This window comes from Lissotriton vulgaris, chromosome 4_1 (genome assembly GCF_964263255.1).
Source record: "Lissotriton vulgaris chromosome 4_1, aLisVul1.2, whole genome shotgun sequence".
NCBI classification, from domain to species: Eukaryota; Metazoa; Chordata; class Amphibia; order Caudata; family Salamandridae; genus Lissotriton; species Lissotriton vulgaris.
Genome location: NC_141691.1, coordinates 2,027,925,806 through 2,027,946,621, shown reverse-complemented (window position 1 = coordinate 2,027,946,621; position 20,816 = coordinate 2,027,925,806). Strand labels below are relative to the sequence as shown.

Here is a 20,816-nt window from a genome sequence, read left to right as displayed (position 1 = left end):
TCCCTTGTTAAAGGCTCTCGCCTTCGACTCGGGGCCTTTAACGCTGGAGAGGGCCTTTAATATAACCTTATAGCCCGCCGTCGCGGGCTATACTGGCCATTAAAGGCCCGCTGGATTGTTAAACGAACCAGCGGGCCTTTAACAGCCAGTATAGCCAGCGACGGTGGGCTATAAGGCTATTAGAGCATTGGGTTAGACGAAAACAGAAGGCCTATGTTACCTTTCATCTGGGTAGACGGAGCGGAGATTTACAGCCGAGTTCCGCGCTATCAGTTTTCTCCACGCAAAGCCGTCACCTTGTCTCCGCTGTGAGCACAGGCAGCCATGATCTCAGCTTGCTGTACCGCATTCCACGAGGCAAACATCTTGACAGATTTTAAAAACTTTTCCCTTTTAATTTTAAACGAGAATCTTGAAACAGATACAGGGAAAAAGGAGCAGGGAGAGACGTAACCGCAAAAAGGTATTTCTTTTCATTTTTCAGAAATTTAAACCACCGATGTTATGCCTGACAGGGTTAATCAGGAGTAAATAAAAAGCCACTACATTTGTTTCTTTCGGACGCTTTTTTTTTAAACGGCTTCTGACTACACTGCCTGAAGGAAACGTTAGGTTAGGTTCGACGATATCAGGGCTTTTGTTTAATCGAAACCAGGCAAAGGAAAGATGTTTTCCGTTAGGGGAATTGGTGTTCATTCTGCGCATGCGCCTGGTATGAAGTCGACATTTTGTAAATGAGGAAGAGCCCACCCCATGTAATACTACTCCGGAAGCTAGAAAGAGGAGGGGATATACTGTTTGTGAAGTGCAGTCTTTTTCAGCTGCAGTAGGGAAGGTGATATTAGCAGACAGACTGAGATGATGTTTGGCACATGGCTGGTAAATACAGAACCGTTTTTCCCTGAGTTATTTTAAGGAGAAGTTGTGAATAAAGGTCCGGGGCGCTGTTGAGGCTGCCGGGTTTTCTTGCTGGGGAATTTGTATTTTGTACAGATGGTGTGCTTTGTGCTGGTCTTTATGTCACAATATCACAAGTCGATTTATTTCAAAACAACAAAACTCATACTTTTAATACTTTTGCAAAATTAAACTTTTTATCTGCTGGAAAATACTTAGTGGAAGCAGTAACACTCTATGTGTTTACCATAAGTGTTGTGCTTTTGTACATTGTTTTGTACAGGGAGTATAAATAACAGACAGCTAAGTTTTTGAAAAAATATTATTTATTACACCATTAACATCACCAAGTACTACAATTACAGTACTAATTCATGGATTTACAAGTTACAAATTTAGGAGTAAAACATAACAACCATCAGAATTATTTTTAACAGTAAGTTTTCATTTATAAGGTTTCATTTCATTACAAATTGTACATTGCCATAAAATGTAATCTTACAGTGAGAGAAAACATCGGTAATAATTTTTTTATTATTGTGATCTGCTCTGGTATCTTCAGAGAAGGATTGTCTTCTTTTTCTATACAGGTTTCGGCCAATTTTATGTGTTTGTTAGACATTTATTTCTGGGTATTGTCACCAGCATTTGCAAGTACAGTGGACCATGTATTTCAATCTTCAGATGAAGCTTTCCAGTAACTCTGAACACTGGTTTCGCTTTTGTTGCCAGTGACTGCAAATCTGTTGTGCTTCAAGACCATTATCTGCAAGCAATTGCACAGCTGTAGCGCGCAGAAAATGGTTTGTGTAAATGCGACTTAATCCTGCTTTTCTGCTGATTTCTTTCATTAGACTTCCAATTGTGTTTTTCCCAAGAAGTTTTTTAAAATACCAAACAGAGGCACTTGCAGCATCCTCCACAGTAAGTTTCATTGGTTGAACATAGAAGCATGTGCAATCTCTGGGCAATTTGGAAATATAAAATTGTAAAGATTTCACAGGACACGTATCATTGCTTGGCTGGGCATAGATACGACCTCTGTTTTGATATCTTAATTTCTCATCTACTTCTTTGTGGTTTTTTGTTTGTTCGTTAAAAGATAAGGTTGCATATTCTTGGTTGTTTTCATCTACTTGGAATGTAAAAGCATTTTTTGGCAACTCCCGTAATCCTTCACGGCCACATCTTGCAACGTGTAGTTGGGTATCAAAAAAAACTTTGTACAGGAGCGACAGAGGTTCATCACAGTTCAAGACACCACAGTGTTTTATCAATGACAAGTCCTGTGATGATATAAATTCTTTTCTAATACTGATATCTTTGCCTTCTCTACGTTGTTTTTTTAAAATAGCTACTAACACATTGTTAGCGGGTGCAAAAACAGCATCATGCATGATATTAACAGCTCTGCTAAAAGGAGGATTATTAATTTGTAGATTTAGTCCAGCCCTTGCTGATATAAGGCTTTCATTACTGTAACATTCCCCCTTAGCATTTCTTACCTCTGCATAAAAATGTCTTAGATGACTACAGAGTTCAGGCAGTGGATTCATCTCAAAGTCTGGCACATGCCCATTTTCTTCCAACCAGTCTCTGAATATTTGAGTCGCCCATTTTGTTGCTGAACTAGTGTTGGATTCAGCCCTCTGCTCTACAAGGATATCCAGTTCATGTGCAGAAAAGTTATGGTGACGTTTTCCAGGCTTCTCCATTTCAACTCCAGTGGATTTATTTACCCATTCACCAATGGAAAGATTTCCAAATAAATTGAAAGATATTTGTTGAGGCCTTTCAAAAAACTGGAAATAGCTTTGAGGATTTGCCATTGCTACTTCTCAGCTCTTCACCTTTGCTTGACTGTTGAGCTAACTGGGATTTTAAACAATAGAATGGAATGCTCTTGGCAGCTTGTGGAGATTAGAACACTCAGTTAAGAGAGCCTTTACCAGTGAATACAGATCTCTGGAGCTGCATTGTCTTCAATGGAGCCCTCAACATTCCAATGCTCTAATAGCCAGTATAGCCCATCTACGTAGGGCTCTAAGGCTATTAGAACATTTTGTCACTAGTATGTTCTAAAAAAAAAAGCCTTTTGGAAGTGTGAGGGGATTGGAATCCTCTACGGTAGGCTAAACGACTATAATAGTCATTTTACCCCTTTGCTCTCCAACACTTTCCCTACTGATGCACTCACTGGAGTGGGAATTGGAATTTTTACCCCTTCGCAAACCATAACTTTCCTTACCGTTGTACTCACTGGAGGAGAAATAGTAATTTTTACCCCTCCCTTATCCAATACTTTTCCTACTGTTGCACTCACTAGAAAGGTAATAGTAATTTGTAGCCCTCTGCTATCCAACATTTTCCCTACTGTTGTATTTATTGTGATGTGAAATGTACGTTTTTTTTAGTTTTAATAGTTTAATGTTTTTCTGTCAATTATTGATATATGTATATATTTGATTTTTATAATATTTAAAAGTTTAAAAATTAAATAACGATAATAGTTAATAAATAATGTCAAAGTAAATATATGTATATGTATAAATTAATATGTTTGTGTGTTTACATTGTTTTAATTTAGTTTATTGTTTATATTTAGTTAAAATCTATAATAAAAAATTTTTTAATTAAGAATGACATATTTATTTATTAGTTTTTTTAAATATTATTACATTTTATTTATATTTTTAAATCAATATTTTTTACATCTATATTTTTAACTTCACTGGTAGGACAGAAGCTGATATTGGTTCAATGCCACTGAATTGAATTTTCTTGGAATCCTTGCACATGCCCGGTGTGGGTTTAAAAATGGAGTCAAAGCACATCCCAGGCCCAAAATAAGATATATGTAAAAATAGAAGAGAGACAGTTTTAGAACAAGAAATAAATTAATGCACTGTATACCACTCATCTCTACTCTATTCCCATCACTTTATTTTAACTATTACATTAGAAATTAGGCAGATCAAACCGATCATATGTTGTGGGGATTTTAATATTAACGGTTTGATGGGCTTGGGCTTGGGTATGACGGGAAGGGGGATATATGTGGGGAGGAAGAAGAAAATTTGTAAAGCTGTATGTAATCTTGCGTATCATAATGCATTAGTTGATGTTTGGGCTCAGAAACACCCACATGGGACGGGGAGCACATATTATTCAGCGCCACACAGGCTGATGGCTAGATTAGACTATTTTTTGATCTCTAGTTCTTTGATAGGTGGCAGTCAGCTGGTAGAGGCTCCCTAGGATATTATCGGATCGCAATCCGCTTGTGTTAACTCTCCCACAGGTCACTGGGGGGGAAAGAAAGCCTTACAACTGGACTTTTGAGAGAGGGCTCCTAAAAGATGAAAATTATTTGAAGAGAATGAGAATTTGGATTAGACAATTTTGGGAGATCAACAGAGGTTCAACCTCAGCTGGCACGGTCTGGGATGCCCTTAATGCTGGCGTCAGGGGGGAAACCCTTTGCTACACGCTTCAAAGGACTAAGAAGGAGAAAGATGAAATGGATAAAATCCTAAGGGACTTAACAGACCTAGAAGACCGCCTAATTCTACCCATTGCTAATCAAGACCCATTGGAAGATCTATTGTTAAATATAGAGCTCAATAAGGCAGATGCAAGTTAAAGTATAGTTAGGGGAACTGCAGCTAACTACTTAGCTAAAAGGGAGAAAAGCTATGAGTACAATGAGAGAATTGGGCATCTCCTTGCAATTCGGACTAGACAGAACTTAGCGGCAGGGGAAATAAAGGAAATAAAGAATGAGGCGGGAGTTGTAGTAAATAAGGTAGCAGATATACAGGATGTTTTTAGGAAATTTTACACCACGCTTTACGAACAGACTCTGAGTAATACAAAACTGGAGATTACGGAGTATCTGAAAGATATAATACACGCAGTGTTACAAGACGAGGAGAAGGAAAAACTAGATCTCATATTTACAGCACAAGAAGTACAGGGAGTGGTGAACAACCTCCCCTCCGGGAAAGCCACAGGCCCAGACCAAATCCCAGCAGCAGAATTTTATAATTTTTTAGGGATATACTGGGGAAGGATATGCATGAAACTCTTATTCAGGCACAGACAGGAAAATCAGTCCCACCATCCTGGGCAGGGGCGGATATCATTGTGATATTAAAGAAAAATAAACCCCCGCTAGAACCTGGGTCTTACCGACCGATAACGCTTATGAACGCAGATGCAAAAATGTATTCTAAAACACTTGCACAAAGGTTCAGTAGGATTATAGAGCACTTAGTCAGCACATCACAGCACCTGGTTATCCCAGGGAAGGGGACCACACAGCACACGAGCTAAAGGATCACTATTTTAGACGCCATGGGGGTTGCAGGGGACCCTGTCGCAGCTATATTTCCGGACGAGGAGAAGGCCTTCGTCAGGGTCTCCTGGAAATACCTATGGGAGGTAATGGAGTGGTTTGGGATTGGTAATGGGTATATTAAGGCAATCCAGGCACTGTACTTAGACCCTACTGCTAGAATAAGAATCAATAAAGGATACACTGAGGCAGTGCAGATAAAGCGTGGGACAAGGCAGGGATGCCCAGCATCCCCGCTGCTCTTCGCCCTGTATATTGACCCTATTTTGCGTAGACTGGAAAAAAACTATATGATTTCTCCAATTAAGCTACATGATATAAGTTATAAAGTATTCACGTATGCGGATGATGTGGCCATCATCACAAATAATCCAGATACAGCTCTCCCGGAGATAGAGAGGGAAGCAACAAGCTTTGGAGCAATCTCAGGATACCGAATCAATAGAGGGAAATCCTAAATAGTCCAGAATAGCTTCATGACATATCAAGACACCAGAGTGGTCGATGAAGCAACATATTTAGGAATAAAAGTCACTCTAGATTTAGACAACCTGGTGGAGCTTAATATGAGACCCCTAGTAAATAAAGTAAAGAAAAAAAATTAAAAATAAAAAGAAATTAGGCAGAACAAACAGCTTAGCAAAAGCAGCGATGCAAGCTTCCTGCACGTTAGGACACAGCACAGCCATCTTGGTTCTAGTGCGCAGAAGCAAAGGTTTCCCTCCAAGCGAAAGATACGTCATGTCACGTGAGTGTGACAGACGCATGCGCAGTAAGAAATCCCGCGTAGCAGCGGTCATTTTAATGCAAGTGGATTACGGTTAGTAAAAGCACAAAGTCAAGCTTCCCCTGGATGCTAAATAGGTCATGTGGTGCAATTTTAATATGACGAAACATGTTAGTTAGTATATTAATGTATTTAGAGAGGGCTAAATCCTAGCAAGTCCCTTTACGTGCGAATCCTTGCTCCATCAATCCCCTCTTACATGATATTTGATATCATCACCAATTAAGGAAACAGATGCTAACTTTCTCATTTCTCCCAACTCAATTTCTTCAAACTTCCAGTTTTAATTCTTTTCATTATTTATGTGAAAGTTTTTCACTTTCCTTTACAAATTTCCATTCAGTTCTTTTAACTCAAGTTCATCCATATTTCTGTTCTTTCCTTTCTTATTTACTGTATGTCTTTTTGTGCTTACGACATTTTTTTATCAAATTATTATCCCTGAAATCAGCATACCTATTTCCACCATTGGCATCGGTATTCTACCTACAAACTTTTTGCCTACATTAGAAAGCCAACTACCCATGGAGGAGAGACCATCTGTAAATTTTTTCCAGGCACTATCAACTTCCAGTGGTTTGAGTTATTTTTCCAAATGAGTAATATTCTTTACTTACCCTTAAATTTCAACACTTTTGTCAGGTATGTAAGTGCAACAATGTTCCGCTCTCAAAATTATACAGACTCCGCCCTCTTTTGCTAATACGGTGTCAAGAGCAAGTCGATTTTGTAAAACCATTGATCTGATCGCAACCAATTCAGTATTGATCATCAGAAACCCACCAGGAGTGTCAGTCGATAAGCAATCCATCACTGTTGACAATTTGCAATTTCTTTGAGTATTCAGAACCACTCCCACTGAAGGTATTAATGAACTAAATATATCACCTACAATTTCAGCAAAACTAACTCTTTTTTATCTTGTTAGTCCATCAGTTTCTTCATTGAGTCCAGTGATTTTCTTTACATGGTATACTTTTGGGAATACTATTCCAAAATAGCTAATTCCATACCAATGATCAGGCTGTTTATAATATGCCTTGTTTCCACATATATAATAAATTCCAGGAAATACTGGTTCAGCTCCATCTTTGAAACCCCAACCCCAATTACTTTAGAATTGTGTTCACACTCACTGGAACCAATGAACCAATGAATATATTGTTATAATAACTTGTTCTCTCTCTATGGCGACAGAGTTTCCCTTTCTTTTCAAAATCCAGCAACATAGAAGAGTGAGTTTTGCCACTTGAGGAAAACCCTATATTTCCAGCCCATTTAGGAACCTTGTTTTTCTGTTTTTTGGCTTTTCTCTGGAAATCCTGTCTCCGTCTCTCAACTAAATTCAAAAATATTTTCTCTTTTTCATTTAAAATGCATGTTAAATTGTTCATGTGTGCTTCAGCTATATCTATAGTACCTATTGTTAGAAAATGTTCACCATATAACGGGTTACGTCACTTTTAGTATGTACAGGATTCAGGTTACTACGTATAGGGAGTTCAGAAAATATCACATCTGACTTAGAATATTAATATTGTAAGGGTCCTTTCTTATAGAATAGACTAGCTAAAATTCTACATGAAATACCATATGTCAGTGGCAAATGATGGTAAGTCACACCCTCAGCTACAGATGTCGGTAACTTCATACAGACATAACGGTCACTTATCTCCATAGGTTCTACATAATGCAGGGTAGCAACCACATTTAAATTGGTTCTAAACTCTACTATAATGTAATCCTTCCTCATCTGATGCTTCTGAGTCTACTTTCTGCTGTTTAATGCTAAGTGCTTTTTCGTGTATATCTATTTTTCTAGGTGCATCTATTGTATCAGGTACACTAGTGTCATTCTGTATGTTTCTATTCATTAGATAAGGAATAGCTAGTGTCAGTCCTAACCATACTATGAGTATTATCACTACACAACATGTGCATATTCTACAACATGTCTTTAGGCAATTTCTTTTCGGTCTTCCATTAACAGTACGATCAGCCATTTTTGACTAAGGAGACTTAACCCCTCTTTGTAACTTTTACACAGTCTTTTAACCTGTGAAATGTACACAGTCCTTTAACCTGTGAAATTTTCTGAAGTTGGTCTCACTTCTTTCTCAGTCTGATCAGCAATTATTTTGTCATTACTTTTGTCACTTATTTCTAAGTTTTCGAAATCTTCAAGGATGACGTATGTCCATTTAAGAACTCTGAATTTATTATTCAGTCTTTTCAAACGTGAACTCCTCCTTCTTGGTTGCTCTGTCCATCTTGACTTGTTTTTTCATTCATTTGTTCTGGTTCTTCATTTATAGTCTTAAGGCAAAATGTCAGTCTTTTAACAAATCCAGGCCACTTGTCTCCCTTTCTGAGTCTTTAAGCTGGCACTGTGCTCTGACTTTCTTCAAGTGCTCTCTTATATTCTTTCAGTTGTGGCACATCTTGCTGTCCTCTGAATTTCTCTCTATTTGACTAGGTCCAGGTCTTATTTCTATTTCTTTTGCCTGGTTACTAATCTGGCCTTGTTCTGGTGTTTGCTGAATTTGACTTTGCCTTTGATTTGATTTGCCTTCTTCTTCCTGAGCAAGTTTTTCTACACCTATCTGATTCTGCTCAGGCTCTTCGAAACCCTTGATTTTATTTTGCCTGAACTTTTATTCTAGTCCCTGTCTGTCCCTCCTCAGATTCAGAACGTCTAGACCTTTCTCATCCCCACTATCACTCTTACTATCTAGATACGTTTGACTTCTGGTTCACACTTATTCTGCAGGTATGTCGACTACTGGAATCCAATCATCCTAACTGGTGCTCGGTTGTTCTTCTTCAGCTACTTCAGGATCGATATCTTGAGACACTTAAGCTGCACAACCTTCAGCTTCAGTTTCATCAGGTTGAGTCACTGGCATGGATCCAATTCGGCATTCCTTTCAACTTTACAGCTGTGGTGGTAACCAATATCACTTGATGTGGTTTTCCCCACCTTGGTGCTAGGCAAGATTTTCAAGTATGTTCTTTTATCACTACCCAGTCACCTGGATACAGATCATGTGCTGGAGTTGATTGCCTGGCGACAGTGTCTTCCCCAACCTGGTGAGAGATAGAATGCACTTGCTCAGCCAGTTCTTTGCAGTACTATAATACTAAGTCATCAGATATGTTTATCAGTTTGTATCCTGGTACCCATGCCTGCCTCATTGCTCTTCCCATGAGTATCTCATGAGGACTCAAGCCTGTGTTCCTGTCTGGAATACTTCTGAGTCCCATCAGAACAAGGAGTAAAGCATCAGGCCACTCTAATCGGGTAGATTCATACATCTTTCCCAATCTTGAATTGATTGTGCCATTCAGTTGTTCTACCACTCCAGAAGCCTCTGGGCGGAATGCACAGTGCAGCGTTTGCTCAATTTTGAATGCTTCACAGATTAGACCAATTATTTCATTATTAAAATGAGACCCTCGGTCTGATTCAATCGTTACTGGAAAGCCGAACCTAGGTATGAGTTCTCTGAGTAGGAGTTTGGCTTCAGTGATGTAATCATTTCTCTTGGTTGGGTAGGCTTCCACCCATTTTGAAAACAGGCAGACGATGACAAGGACATACTTTAGTCCTCGACAAGGGGGTAACTGGATGAAATCAATCTGTAGTCGTATGAAGGGACCCTCTGCTATGTTCCTGAATTTTGCATTAACCCAGGATTGTTTGAACAATCGGATCATGGCATTTCACCCTAGGTGGGAATCTCCATGGTACATCCTAGCCATAGGAGCAAGCATACAGTCTGGTAACACAGGCCTACCATCAAGGTAAACAATGACACCATCTTCAGCCCTTCTTTGATAACCTATCTTTCTCCATTCTTCATTTTCATTTGGTTCTGCTGCATTCTGCATGTCTCTCACTTCCTCCCATGTTCTCACACCTTCAAGCAACATAAGTTGGCAGCTGTTTCCACATGCACTAGTTTTCTCGTTACCGGCCATTTTATATTTGGCACAATTTTGGGCTAGTTGGTCAGCATATCTGTATCCAGCTGTCACTTTATCATTTCCGGGTTGGTGAGCAACACACTTGACCACAGCCACTTCTTTTGGCAATTGAATTGCTTTTAGCAAGTCCTTTACATAGTGACCATGTTTAATAGGAGTACCTGAAGAAGTCAGAAACTCCCTTGCATCCAGAGTTGGCCAAAGTCATGCACAACCCTGTAACCATACTGACTATCATTGTAGATGGTTACTTTCCTATTTTTCCCAAATTTGCAAGCTTTTGTCACTGCCACCAATTCAGCTACTTGTGTGGACTTGACTCCAGGTAAATAGGATGCTTCAATTCGACCCCCAAGGTGCACGCAGCATAGGCAGCACTCAAACCTCCTTCCTCATGTCTCATGCATGAGCCATCTACAAATAGCTCATACTCTGAATTTATTAATGGTTCTTCTCTTATGTCTGGTCATGGTTCTGTACTGTATTCTGTCAAGTCAATACAATCATGTTCAACTACTCCTTTTACTTCTGCAAAATGTGAATAAGGTAGCAATGTTGCTGTTTTCAAAATGTTACAACTGGCAATGGTTACATTTCCTGCACCTACAATAATTTGCTTATATTTAGTAAATCGACTAGGTGTCAAGTACTGAGTTTTGGTTCTTGTCAAAAAAATCACAACTGCATGTGGGACATATACGGTTACTGGATGTCCCATAATAATGGATTCACTTTGCTCAAGACTCATACAAGTTGCAGCTACTGCTTTCAGACATCCAAGCAACGCAGATGCCACTGGATCCAGTGTGGAAGAAAAATATGCCACAGGACGTCTCATTAAACCATGAGTTAAGGTCATGAGAGTGTCACAGAACAGTGCAAATTCCTTAGTCATCCTTAGTGCTGGACCTGTACACAGACATTCTCGTAATTTCAAGAAAGCAGTCATGCTCTTGTCATCCCATTCTACTGGGTCTTTTACTCTTTTCTTTGTCATTTGTATCAATGGCTTTGCTAGGACTGCAAATCCCACAATCCACTGCCTGCAGTAACCTACAACTCCAAGAAACATTCTGATCTCTTTTTGAGTTTGAGTTAGATTCATGTTTTTGATTATTCTGATCCTTTCGGAGGTAATCCTTCTGACACCTCTCTCTATCTGGTGTCCCAGATATTTCACTGATGTGGTGCAAAATTGTAATTTTTTCGGTGACACTTGGGGGTCGATTCTGATTCTGGATAGAAAACCGTCTTACGAATCGTATTTGTAGCCGATTCCGTACGATTTGTACAAAGCCGGCCGATTGCGTAATACGATCCGTTTCCAAAGCTCCGTCCGAATGTTTACGAACCGTACAAAAAACTAGCGAAGAACCGTACGATACGGACTCGGCTAGTGAACCGTACGATTTGTAAACATGGCGTACGACCCGCCAAGTACGATCCTGATCAGAGGCCGTGACCGTGATTTGTACGGGAAAACGCAGTCGTGTATGAAGTGTGATTTGTATGCAAAACATTGCGTATGAGAGAGCCGCACAATCAAATACAAAGCGAACACCCCCTCAATGATGCACACGCGTACCCCGTAAATATGTCACTTATGAGAGAGCTATACAATAAAGTACGAAACAAACCCTCCCTCAATGAAGCGCACGCATACCCTGTAAATACGTCACGTATGAGAGAGCTACACAATAAATTACAAAATGAACCCCCCTCAACGAAGCACACGCGTACCCCCTAAATATGTCGCGTATGAGAGAGTAACACAATAAAGTTCGAAACAAACCCCTCTCAACGAAGCGCACACGTGCCCCGTAAATACGTCACGTATGAGAAAGCTACACAATAAAGTACGAAATGAACCCCAACCTCAAAAAAAACACACGCGTACCCCAAAAACAGCACAAGGAGTGTACAAAAGAGTCACACAACACCACAAAACATATCTCCTGTGTACAAAACATTGCAAAGCAATGTCCTGGCCTATCCAAAGTGGCAAACAGAGGGTCCAACTCAGACCCACCCCTTATAACACTCCCAACAAAAAATTCAAACTAAGCCACATCCATAAATGGACCAATAAAAAGGGGCTACACTCACAAACCAGCATCCTTTGCAACATACCCATTTACCTACAGAGACTGACAACACACCAATAACTGCACACATCCACCTTCACACATACGCACAATCATATTCCGATCCACACACCCCTTCACATTCAGACCCACAACACCCCATCCATACACACCGTCACCCCCCAATCACATTCGCCCCACAACATGACTACACCAAAGAATCCAAAGTTCACAAACCAGGAGATGGAGATTCTAGCAGATGAAGTCATCAGAGTGGAGCCACAGCTGTTTGGCGCATTGGTCAGACAGACCAGCATAAATACCAAAAACCCAGCTGTGGGAGAGGATCGTCAATAGGGTCAATGCTGTTTCACCCATCAGGTGCACCAGGAAGAATTGCCAGGCCTGGTGGTACGATCTGCGGAGGATGGTCAAACGCAAGATGGATGAGGACTACGCCATTAACGAGCACACTGGAGGTGGTGGTCCCTGCAGACCAGTACAGTTCCAGCCCTGGGAGGAGAAGGTCATGGCCCTGCTACCACCGGTGGGAGTACATGGGATTGATGGTGCTGTGGAGCCTGGTGAGTATACAAGCAACTCATGTGAAATGGGGAGACTCCCAGCATTTGCCAGACATAAGAAGGGTGGGTGGATATGATTCCCAGCATAGGCCAAAAGTATGGGGGTTGGTGGATATGACTCCCAGCAGTGCCCAGACATAGGAGGGGGTGTGAACAGGACTCCCAGCAGTGCCCAGACATAGGAGGTGTGGCTGGATATGATTCCCTTGATCACTGCACCATCAGGATTCAAGCAAGCCGGGCCGACGACGGCTGAAATGCCAGAAACCGGTCCCCGGACGCTTGTCTCCTTTCCAGTGAAGAATTGGGTTGGTAGTTTGGTCTGCCCTGTTCCCATGATGCACTGGGCCAGGGACAGACTAATTTGCATATAGCCAGGTTCTGAGCTGGGATGGTGCAGTGAGCTAAATAACAGTGATGGATCAAGCCCTGATCTTTGGACTGGGTAAGAGTGGTCTGCTTAATTCAGACACGCTGTTCATCACCACCCCCTTTTCTGAATCGTTTTTGGCCACTATAGGTGTGGCAGGGTATACTCAGACATGAGTCCCTTGCCCACTGCACCATCAGGATTCAAGCAAGCCGGGCCGACGACGGCTGAAATGCCAGAAACCGGTCCCCGGAAGCTTGTCTCCTTTCCAGTGAAGAATTGGCTTGGTAGTTTGGTCTGCCCTGTTCCCATGATGCACTGGGCCAGGGACAGACTAATTTGCATATAGCCAGGTTCTGAGCTGGGATGGTGCAGTGAGCTAAATAACGGTGATGGATCAAGCCCTGATCTTTGGACTGGGTAAGAGTGGTCTGCTTAATTCAGACACTCTGTTCATCACCACCCCCTTTTCTGAATTGGATATGATTCTCAGCAGTGCCCAGACATAGGAGGGGTGGCTGGATATGACTCCCAGCAGTGCCCAGACATAGGAGGGGTGTGTACATAGGACTCCCAGCAGTGCCCAGACATAAGAGGGGTGTGTGGATATGACTGCCAGCAGTGCCAGACATAGGAGGGATGTGCATATGACTCCCAGCAGTGTCCATACATAGGAGGGTGGCAGGATATGACTCCCAGCAGTGCCCAGACATTGGATGGGTGGTATGATATGACTCCCAGCAGTGCCCAGACATAGGAGGGGTGGCAGTATATGACTCCCAACAGTGCCCAGACATAGGAGGGGTGTGTGCATAGGACTCCCAGCAGTGCCCAGACATAGGAGGTGTGGCTGGATATGATTCCCAGCAGTGCCCAGACATAGAAGGGGTGGCTAGATATGACTCCAAGCAGTGCCCATACATAGGACGGGTGTGTGCATAGGACTCCCAGCAGTTCCCAGACATAGGAGGTGTGGCTGGTTATGATTCTCAGCAGTGCCCAGACATAGGAGGGGTGGCTGGATATGACTCCCAGCAGTGCCCAGACATAGGAGGGGTGTGTGCATAGGACTCCCAGCAGTGCCCAGACATAGGAGGGGTGTGTGGATATGACTGCCAGCAGTGCCCAGACATAGGAGGGGTGTGCATAGGACTCCCAGCAGTGTCCATACATAGGAGGGTGGCAGGATATGACTCCCAGCAGTGCCCAGACATAGGATGGGTGGCAGGATATGACTCCCAGCAGTACCCAGACATAGGAGGGGTGGCAGTATATGACTCCTAGCAGTGCCAAGACATAGGAGGGGTGTGTGCATAGGAATCCCAGCAGTGCCCAGACATAGGAGGTGTGGCTGGATATGATTCCCAGCAGTGCCCAGACATAGGAGGGGCGGCTAGATATGACTCCCAGCAGTGCCCATACATAGGTCGGGTGTGTGCATAGGACTTCCAGCAGTTCCCAGAGATAGGAGGGGTGTGTGGATATGACTCCCAGCAGTGCCCAGACATTGGAGGGGTGTGTCAATATGACTCCCAGCAGTGCCCAGACATAGGAGGGGGGTGTGCATAGGACTCCCAGCAGTGTCCAGACATAGGAGGGTGGCAGGATATGACTCCCAGCAGTGCCCAGACATAGGATGGGTGGTGTGGATATGACTCCCAGCAGTGCCCTGACATAGGAGGAGTGGCAGGATATGACTCCCAGCAGTGCCCAGACATAGGAGGTGTGGCAGGATATGACTCCCAGCAGTGCCCAGACATAGTAGGGGTGGCTGGATATGATTCCCAGCATAGGTCAAAAGTAGGGAGGCTGGTGGAAATGACTCCCAGCAGTGGCCAGACATGCGAGGGGGTGTGGATATGACTTCTACCAGTGGTCAACAGCATGGAGGTGGGTGCAAGGCTCAGGGCCAGAAGGCTGCAAGGAGGATGGTGAAGAAGGTTAAACTAAGGACAGCCCTATCACCACTACTTTGTACGCACAAGCCCAATTGCAAGCATCCTAATTGGTCCAGGTACACATCCATGGACCATGCTCAATGTACAGGGAGTGAGAAAGTACTGACAACATAGCTGACCCTGGGCCATAGTGTATGCTGCAAAAGGTCATCCTTTGACCAGTGCAAACAGTAACATCAGGACAACAAGGTCAGATATCTTAAACCGGAACTCAAAACCATAGTCATGGCAGCATGCTCCATGGGGGGAAAGCCACACCATGAATGAGGCACAGTTCCAACGCACACTCAAACTACCAGCACAGCCTTTCACACACACCCCTTACATAAACATAGCCAGCTGGGACAGGCAATGTAGTGGCCCACTGTCACCACCCTCATGTAACACAACATATACCGATTTGATGACGCATCTATACAAAAAATGCACTGGCCTGATTCACAAGTCACTTGCACTTATACCAGAATGCCGTAGCTACATGTTACTGACGCAGCGGATGCACAAATATTACTGAAATGGTGCTGGGTATTGACAAGGTGATGCACCTGGGAGATGTGTCACGTTCTAAAGCCCTGCGGCAGAAGTATGTGGATTGGTCATGGTGTGGACATGTTGTGGTGTGCATTGGCTGCCTGTCACGGCACAGCAACACCTCCCAAAGTGGCTGACTGAAATATTTACAATTTCACTCCGCCACTTTTATGCGCATGCTGCCTCAAAAACATGTGCATGCCTGAAGCAGACGTAAGGATTGACACAGCATTGTGCATATAGGGCTGCACAGAGCATTGCTGGATCAGCATTGCACCATTAGCACACATATGGCTTTACCACACATGCCTTTACCACGCATGCTTTTACAACTAGTATACATTTACCACGCATGATATAGGCATAAGCATGGTAATGGCTTTGTGGTCATGCGTTTTATAGACTGTGCCTTACATGCTTCAAATTAGTTTTTAGGTATGCTTGTGACCAAGTCTGATAAGATCGGAGGCCAAGTTCAAAGACTGTGGTGTCTGTGACAGGAAATCTCATGGATCACAGAGAAGGTAGGTGGGGGGTAAAAAGAAAGTAGCAGGTATAATAAAAATAACGGTGGAAAACTACTAAAATGGCGGAGGACGGAGTATGTAATTAACATTTGGTGCATCTGCAATACATTTCAAATAAATATAGATAGAATATGAATATTAATATATTACAAAAGTGTAGCAGCAGATGAGGCACATGGCCCGGAAGAAGAAAGCGGCAAATTTAATACCTGAAATGAAGAGAAGTTTCCTTGGCTAACTTGAAGATAAAGAAAGAAGCGTGGGCTTGGAAACGAGGCTGTGCATGCGTAGAGTACAACTGGTGCAGAAAAATACGGGAAGATTTACATACATATAATCATAGAAATATAGCTCTTTTTTTGACCAATAAAGTTAGTTCTGAAATTTTTTAGCCCCAAAGCCCCCACGGTCCCAGCTGGCTTCCTGCGTCCTTCGAGAGCCCGCATTTTTACTTTTCATCAAAGAGAGTAGATTACATGCTGCTCTCTCTGACGAAAAGCAATCTCCTTTCCTGCTTGAAAGCGAGAGCAGGTTAACTTGCTCTGTCTTTCAAATTCAAAAGCGGTTTGTTGTGGTAGAGTGGGAGCCACAACGCTCCCGCCCTCCCATAGCAAACAACAGTGTCCCGGGAGTAAGCACCCCAGGACACTGCAGAAGCCGGCCCTGAAAGGTGGTGGTCCCCAGGGCCATCAAAGGCTCCAGGAAGGGAGCTGCGCGGCCCCCCTCCCAACATTCAAAAGCCCAGAGGGGTTGTGGTTCCCAGGACTGGGTGGTTCTTCCCCCCTATTTTCTATATTAGAGCCCCGGACAGGTAGCAAGCCCCGGGAGAAGATAATAGAGACTCCTATCAGAATGTTCTGACAGCATGGGGTCTACCGCCACTGATTAGCCACTTCCCTTGTGGAGGATGCAGTGTATGTCACCTTACAACTAGTACACTGGATCTTGAACCTGGAAAGCTCTGGCAACAGAGGAATCATACAAACTGCAATTCTAGTAATGTAGTTTATTTGATTATATGCCCCTGTGGTTTAAAATACGTGGGCATGATTAGCAGGAAAATAAAGCAACGCATCTGCGAGCATTGCAGCAATATTAGGTGTCACAAAAATACTACAAAATTAACGGGACACTTTTAACAGACAAACCATACCCCAAATGATATCAAATGGACTATCATCGAACAGTTGAAACAAGGCACTGAAGCTAGCCTTTTTGAGAAGGAACAGCTGGTGATTTACCACCTTTCCACCCACGTTTCCGGCCTAAACGATGCTATTCCTTGGGGTTCTGTTCTAAGATGCTGAGATGGCATACCTGATATTTTGGCTCTTGGGGAACTAAGGTCCTTTATAATTTTTGACCATCCTTTGTTTTTCCCAAGTGATTCATGCCAAAATGTCAAATGGCATACGTTGCGATGCATTATCATCTTCTCCCCTCTTTTGGACTACTGTAAGACATGTATTTTCTCCCTCTGACCTGCGTTGAATAAACAATTGCCAGATCATTCTATTGAGTCGGAGCACACTGCTTTTTTCTGTACTAACGTACACACTTGTAGAGGGAGTGAGGTTTGTCAATAAAGTTCATACAAAAAAAGTAAATGGACAAACTGCCTTTTATTTTCATACAAGAGATAAGCCGCGATATATTCCGTAACGGAGCATGATTGCTTTTTTTGTCATGCTTCTCAAAGCAATCCTTGAAAGCTCTAGACCTGTGGTTGGGACATTGTTTTTAACTGCGAAAGGGCGAACACGATATGAACACCAGGCCCTTTAAGAAGCTGAATGTGGCCTCCGTAACGTGACGTACTACGCTGCATTTGAAAACACTCTCCATCTCTCCACCCCAGTACCATTCGGGCCTTGGATGTGAACATAGTAGGTGACGAGCGGGTAGTCGTCGAAAGTAAGTGGCCTTGTTCCGTTATACATCCTGGCACGTACATTTCCCGTGTATACTATCTATAGTGGGAATGCAATTAATTCGACAGATTGGTTTTAAAGAAACGATTTCACGCCACTTTTCTTTAACTTTCTTTTGACACACAGTAACTCCAGGCGTCAAGGTTGCCCCTGCCACGAGCCCAAGTTTCAGTTTCAACTTAGATAGAGAGTGAGTAGTTTTGTGTTTTTTGTTTTTTATTTAACTTGATACATCTTCCATTGAGTTTGGTAGGGTTTGGTTGGCACTTATACTTTTTGTTTTGGTTTCCGATCACCTAATCGGGTGACGGTCCAATTACAAAACGGTAGCATTTTAATTAAACTGCAATTACCGTAGTGAGCATAATGAAGACAAGGAATTTTGACGGATTATAAAGACTAATAATGTTTCGTAGCCACAGTCAAACATAGTCGGTTATATGCTGGACTCTTGCAAATGCATGGAATTTTTTGATAAACATATGGTTCAGAATGGTGCATATGTGGTTAGTTTTCACCTGCTTGTGTAACACAGGGCATTTGAAGTGATTATGGAGAACAATTGTTTTAACATCAAATCAGTAGGTGTTTGTTCTGAAATATTGGGACTGTTGACAAAGTAGTCACAAATTTGGGTGGATATGAACTGCTGGGTGTGTTAAAAAAAAACACTATACGTAAATAGTGATAATCTGCCATGTTGGAATAATGTTTTCTGTTTCAGATTGAAGACCCTTAGCAAGTTTAAAGAGTGTCTACACGGGATTTCAGTGAGATTAAATGTATATTGTCTATCGCCACAGATTGGCTACTCTTTAGGGTGCGTATTCCGATTTGGGATAGTTTATGGTCGTAATTAGCTCATTATAGCAGAAACATGTCAACCATGTTGTTTATAGAGGACACTTTGGTTCAAGTTGACTCATCCATTTGGTGTCCGGTTTTTCACTTTGTTTTAATGAAGGTCAGCTATTCCTTTATTAAAATTGGTCTAGGGAAAAGCTGTGTCTTCTTTTAAATCACTTTATCACATATGGGCACTAATGCACAAGCCCTTTTAGAAAAAGAACCCAATGATGAAACTAGTCACCGACTTGTTTGGTGCATGAGGGTTCATTTTCCAACTCACAGTTCTTCTCACTAACTGCCTCTGTTCTCCTTTTCCGCCTTTTCCCCTCCCATGTATAGGATGTGGGTTATAAGGTACTAGTTTTGGTTGTATTGAATTTTGTCGCTCTTTAGTTGTTTGAAATAGGGACTTGAGACCCCCCACACAGTTTTTTTTAAATAAAAAGAAGCCCAATTTTTTAGCCTAAACATCCATGTGAGATCCCCTGAGCAGGCCTAGAGGGTTTGTTTTACTGTTTTGTTGTGACTCGGTTCTACCGAGACACATGATGGCTACCAACACTTCCTGGTTTGGGGTGTTGACAGACAGTTGACAACCAATCAGCATGCAGCTCGTGCTCGTAATTGTACGATTTTCGGTACACTTACTGTACGCGTATGGTACTTCATCTCTAATTATCACTATGATTAATTTTTTCAGGAACTACTGAACGGATTTATACCATTTAACAAAAAGCACAAACTGCGAGCTGAACTCTACCTTTTTGCCAAATTTGGTGTAATTCTGTTCAGCCGTATGGGCTGTAGCCCTGGCTAAAGGTCCTATGGAAAATTGCATGGGGAAAACACATTTTTGGACCTCCTTTTTTCTTGGCCCCCATTTGACGAATCATCCCCAAACTTGCGGAACGGAGCAGGCCATTTTCTTGGAGTATTTCGCGAAGATTTGTCCACCAGCGCCAAAGTTATTCCAAATAGAATGTTGTGGATTTCCTATGGAAACTAGGTCCTAACCATAACTACCTACTGGCCACCGCCTGTAGGTAATACATATGTATATCCAACACAGAGAGTTGCCTGCAAATGGAAGACAACCACACAATCAGGTTTGTATCGCCAACATATTTCTTTATTGCAGGAAGCAACGCGGAACCAGGGACCTGCCCAACAACGATACGTTCCAGCCCAATGCGTTTCATGTAAAAGAACACTACATCTGGGGCTCCAGATTTCAAAGTTAATAGTTAGGCACTTTTCGGTGGCTACCTTGATATTTAATCAACCTCCTCTGTGGGGGTGGCCAATACAGTGGCCTCATGGTAATTGTAGTGCACATCTTTTTTCTCCTGTGAGCGGTATCACTATCTACTTTGCATATTTCTTAAGCTTTTTATCCAAGTGGATCATAGGCCAGGCTCAAAGTCTACGCTCTGCTTTTATATCCCCAATAATGGCACCTAACTCCATAAGCAAGTCCGCTGTCTTGACGAGCTCGCTGGGATGCTGGAACACATATATATATATATATTCACTGAAAAAACCATAAGTTATAGACCATATATAGTTAGGGATTAGAATTTACAAAACCTTATTTTACTCGCACAAAACCAATGAAATTCCATATATAGTTAGTTGCACTAACTATATATTTCGCGCACCCGCAATCCACTGCTGATGATGTCACATATTACATCATTCAAGACATGGTCAGTGACATCACTGATGACATCACTGATGACATCTCAAATGAGGGCACTATTTTCTTCATTTCCAAGAATTCCATTTTGCTTAAGGGTGTGTATACGAATACTCATTGAAGCGCACCCCCTGGGGTCTGGACGGGATGAACTTCACGTAAGGGATTCTGTCTGTCAATGTAAAATGTTTTCCTTACTGGGGGTGGAACAGGAACAAAATGTGGAGTCAGAAATGTTCTGTATTCGTGTCTTTGTTC

The 20,816-nt window shown here is 42.3% G+C and overlaps 1 protein-coding gene across 1 annotated transcript; it reads right to left on the bottom strand.

Moving 5' to 3' along the window:
* Nucleotides 1–1,577: 1,577 nt before the first annotated feature.
* LOC147724909 (uncharacterized protein KIAA1958 homolog) lies at nucleotides 1,578–2,726 on the bottom strand. The gene has a single exon (XM_086918128.1). The coding sequence runs from the start codon at nucleotides 2,724–2,726 to the stop codon at nucleotides 1,578–1,580; it is 1,149 nt and encodes a 382-aa protein (XP_086774254.1).
* Nucleotides 2,727–20,816: the final 18,090 nt, after the last annotated feature.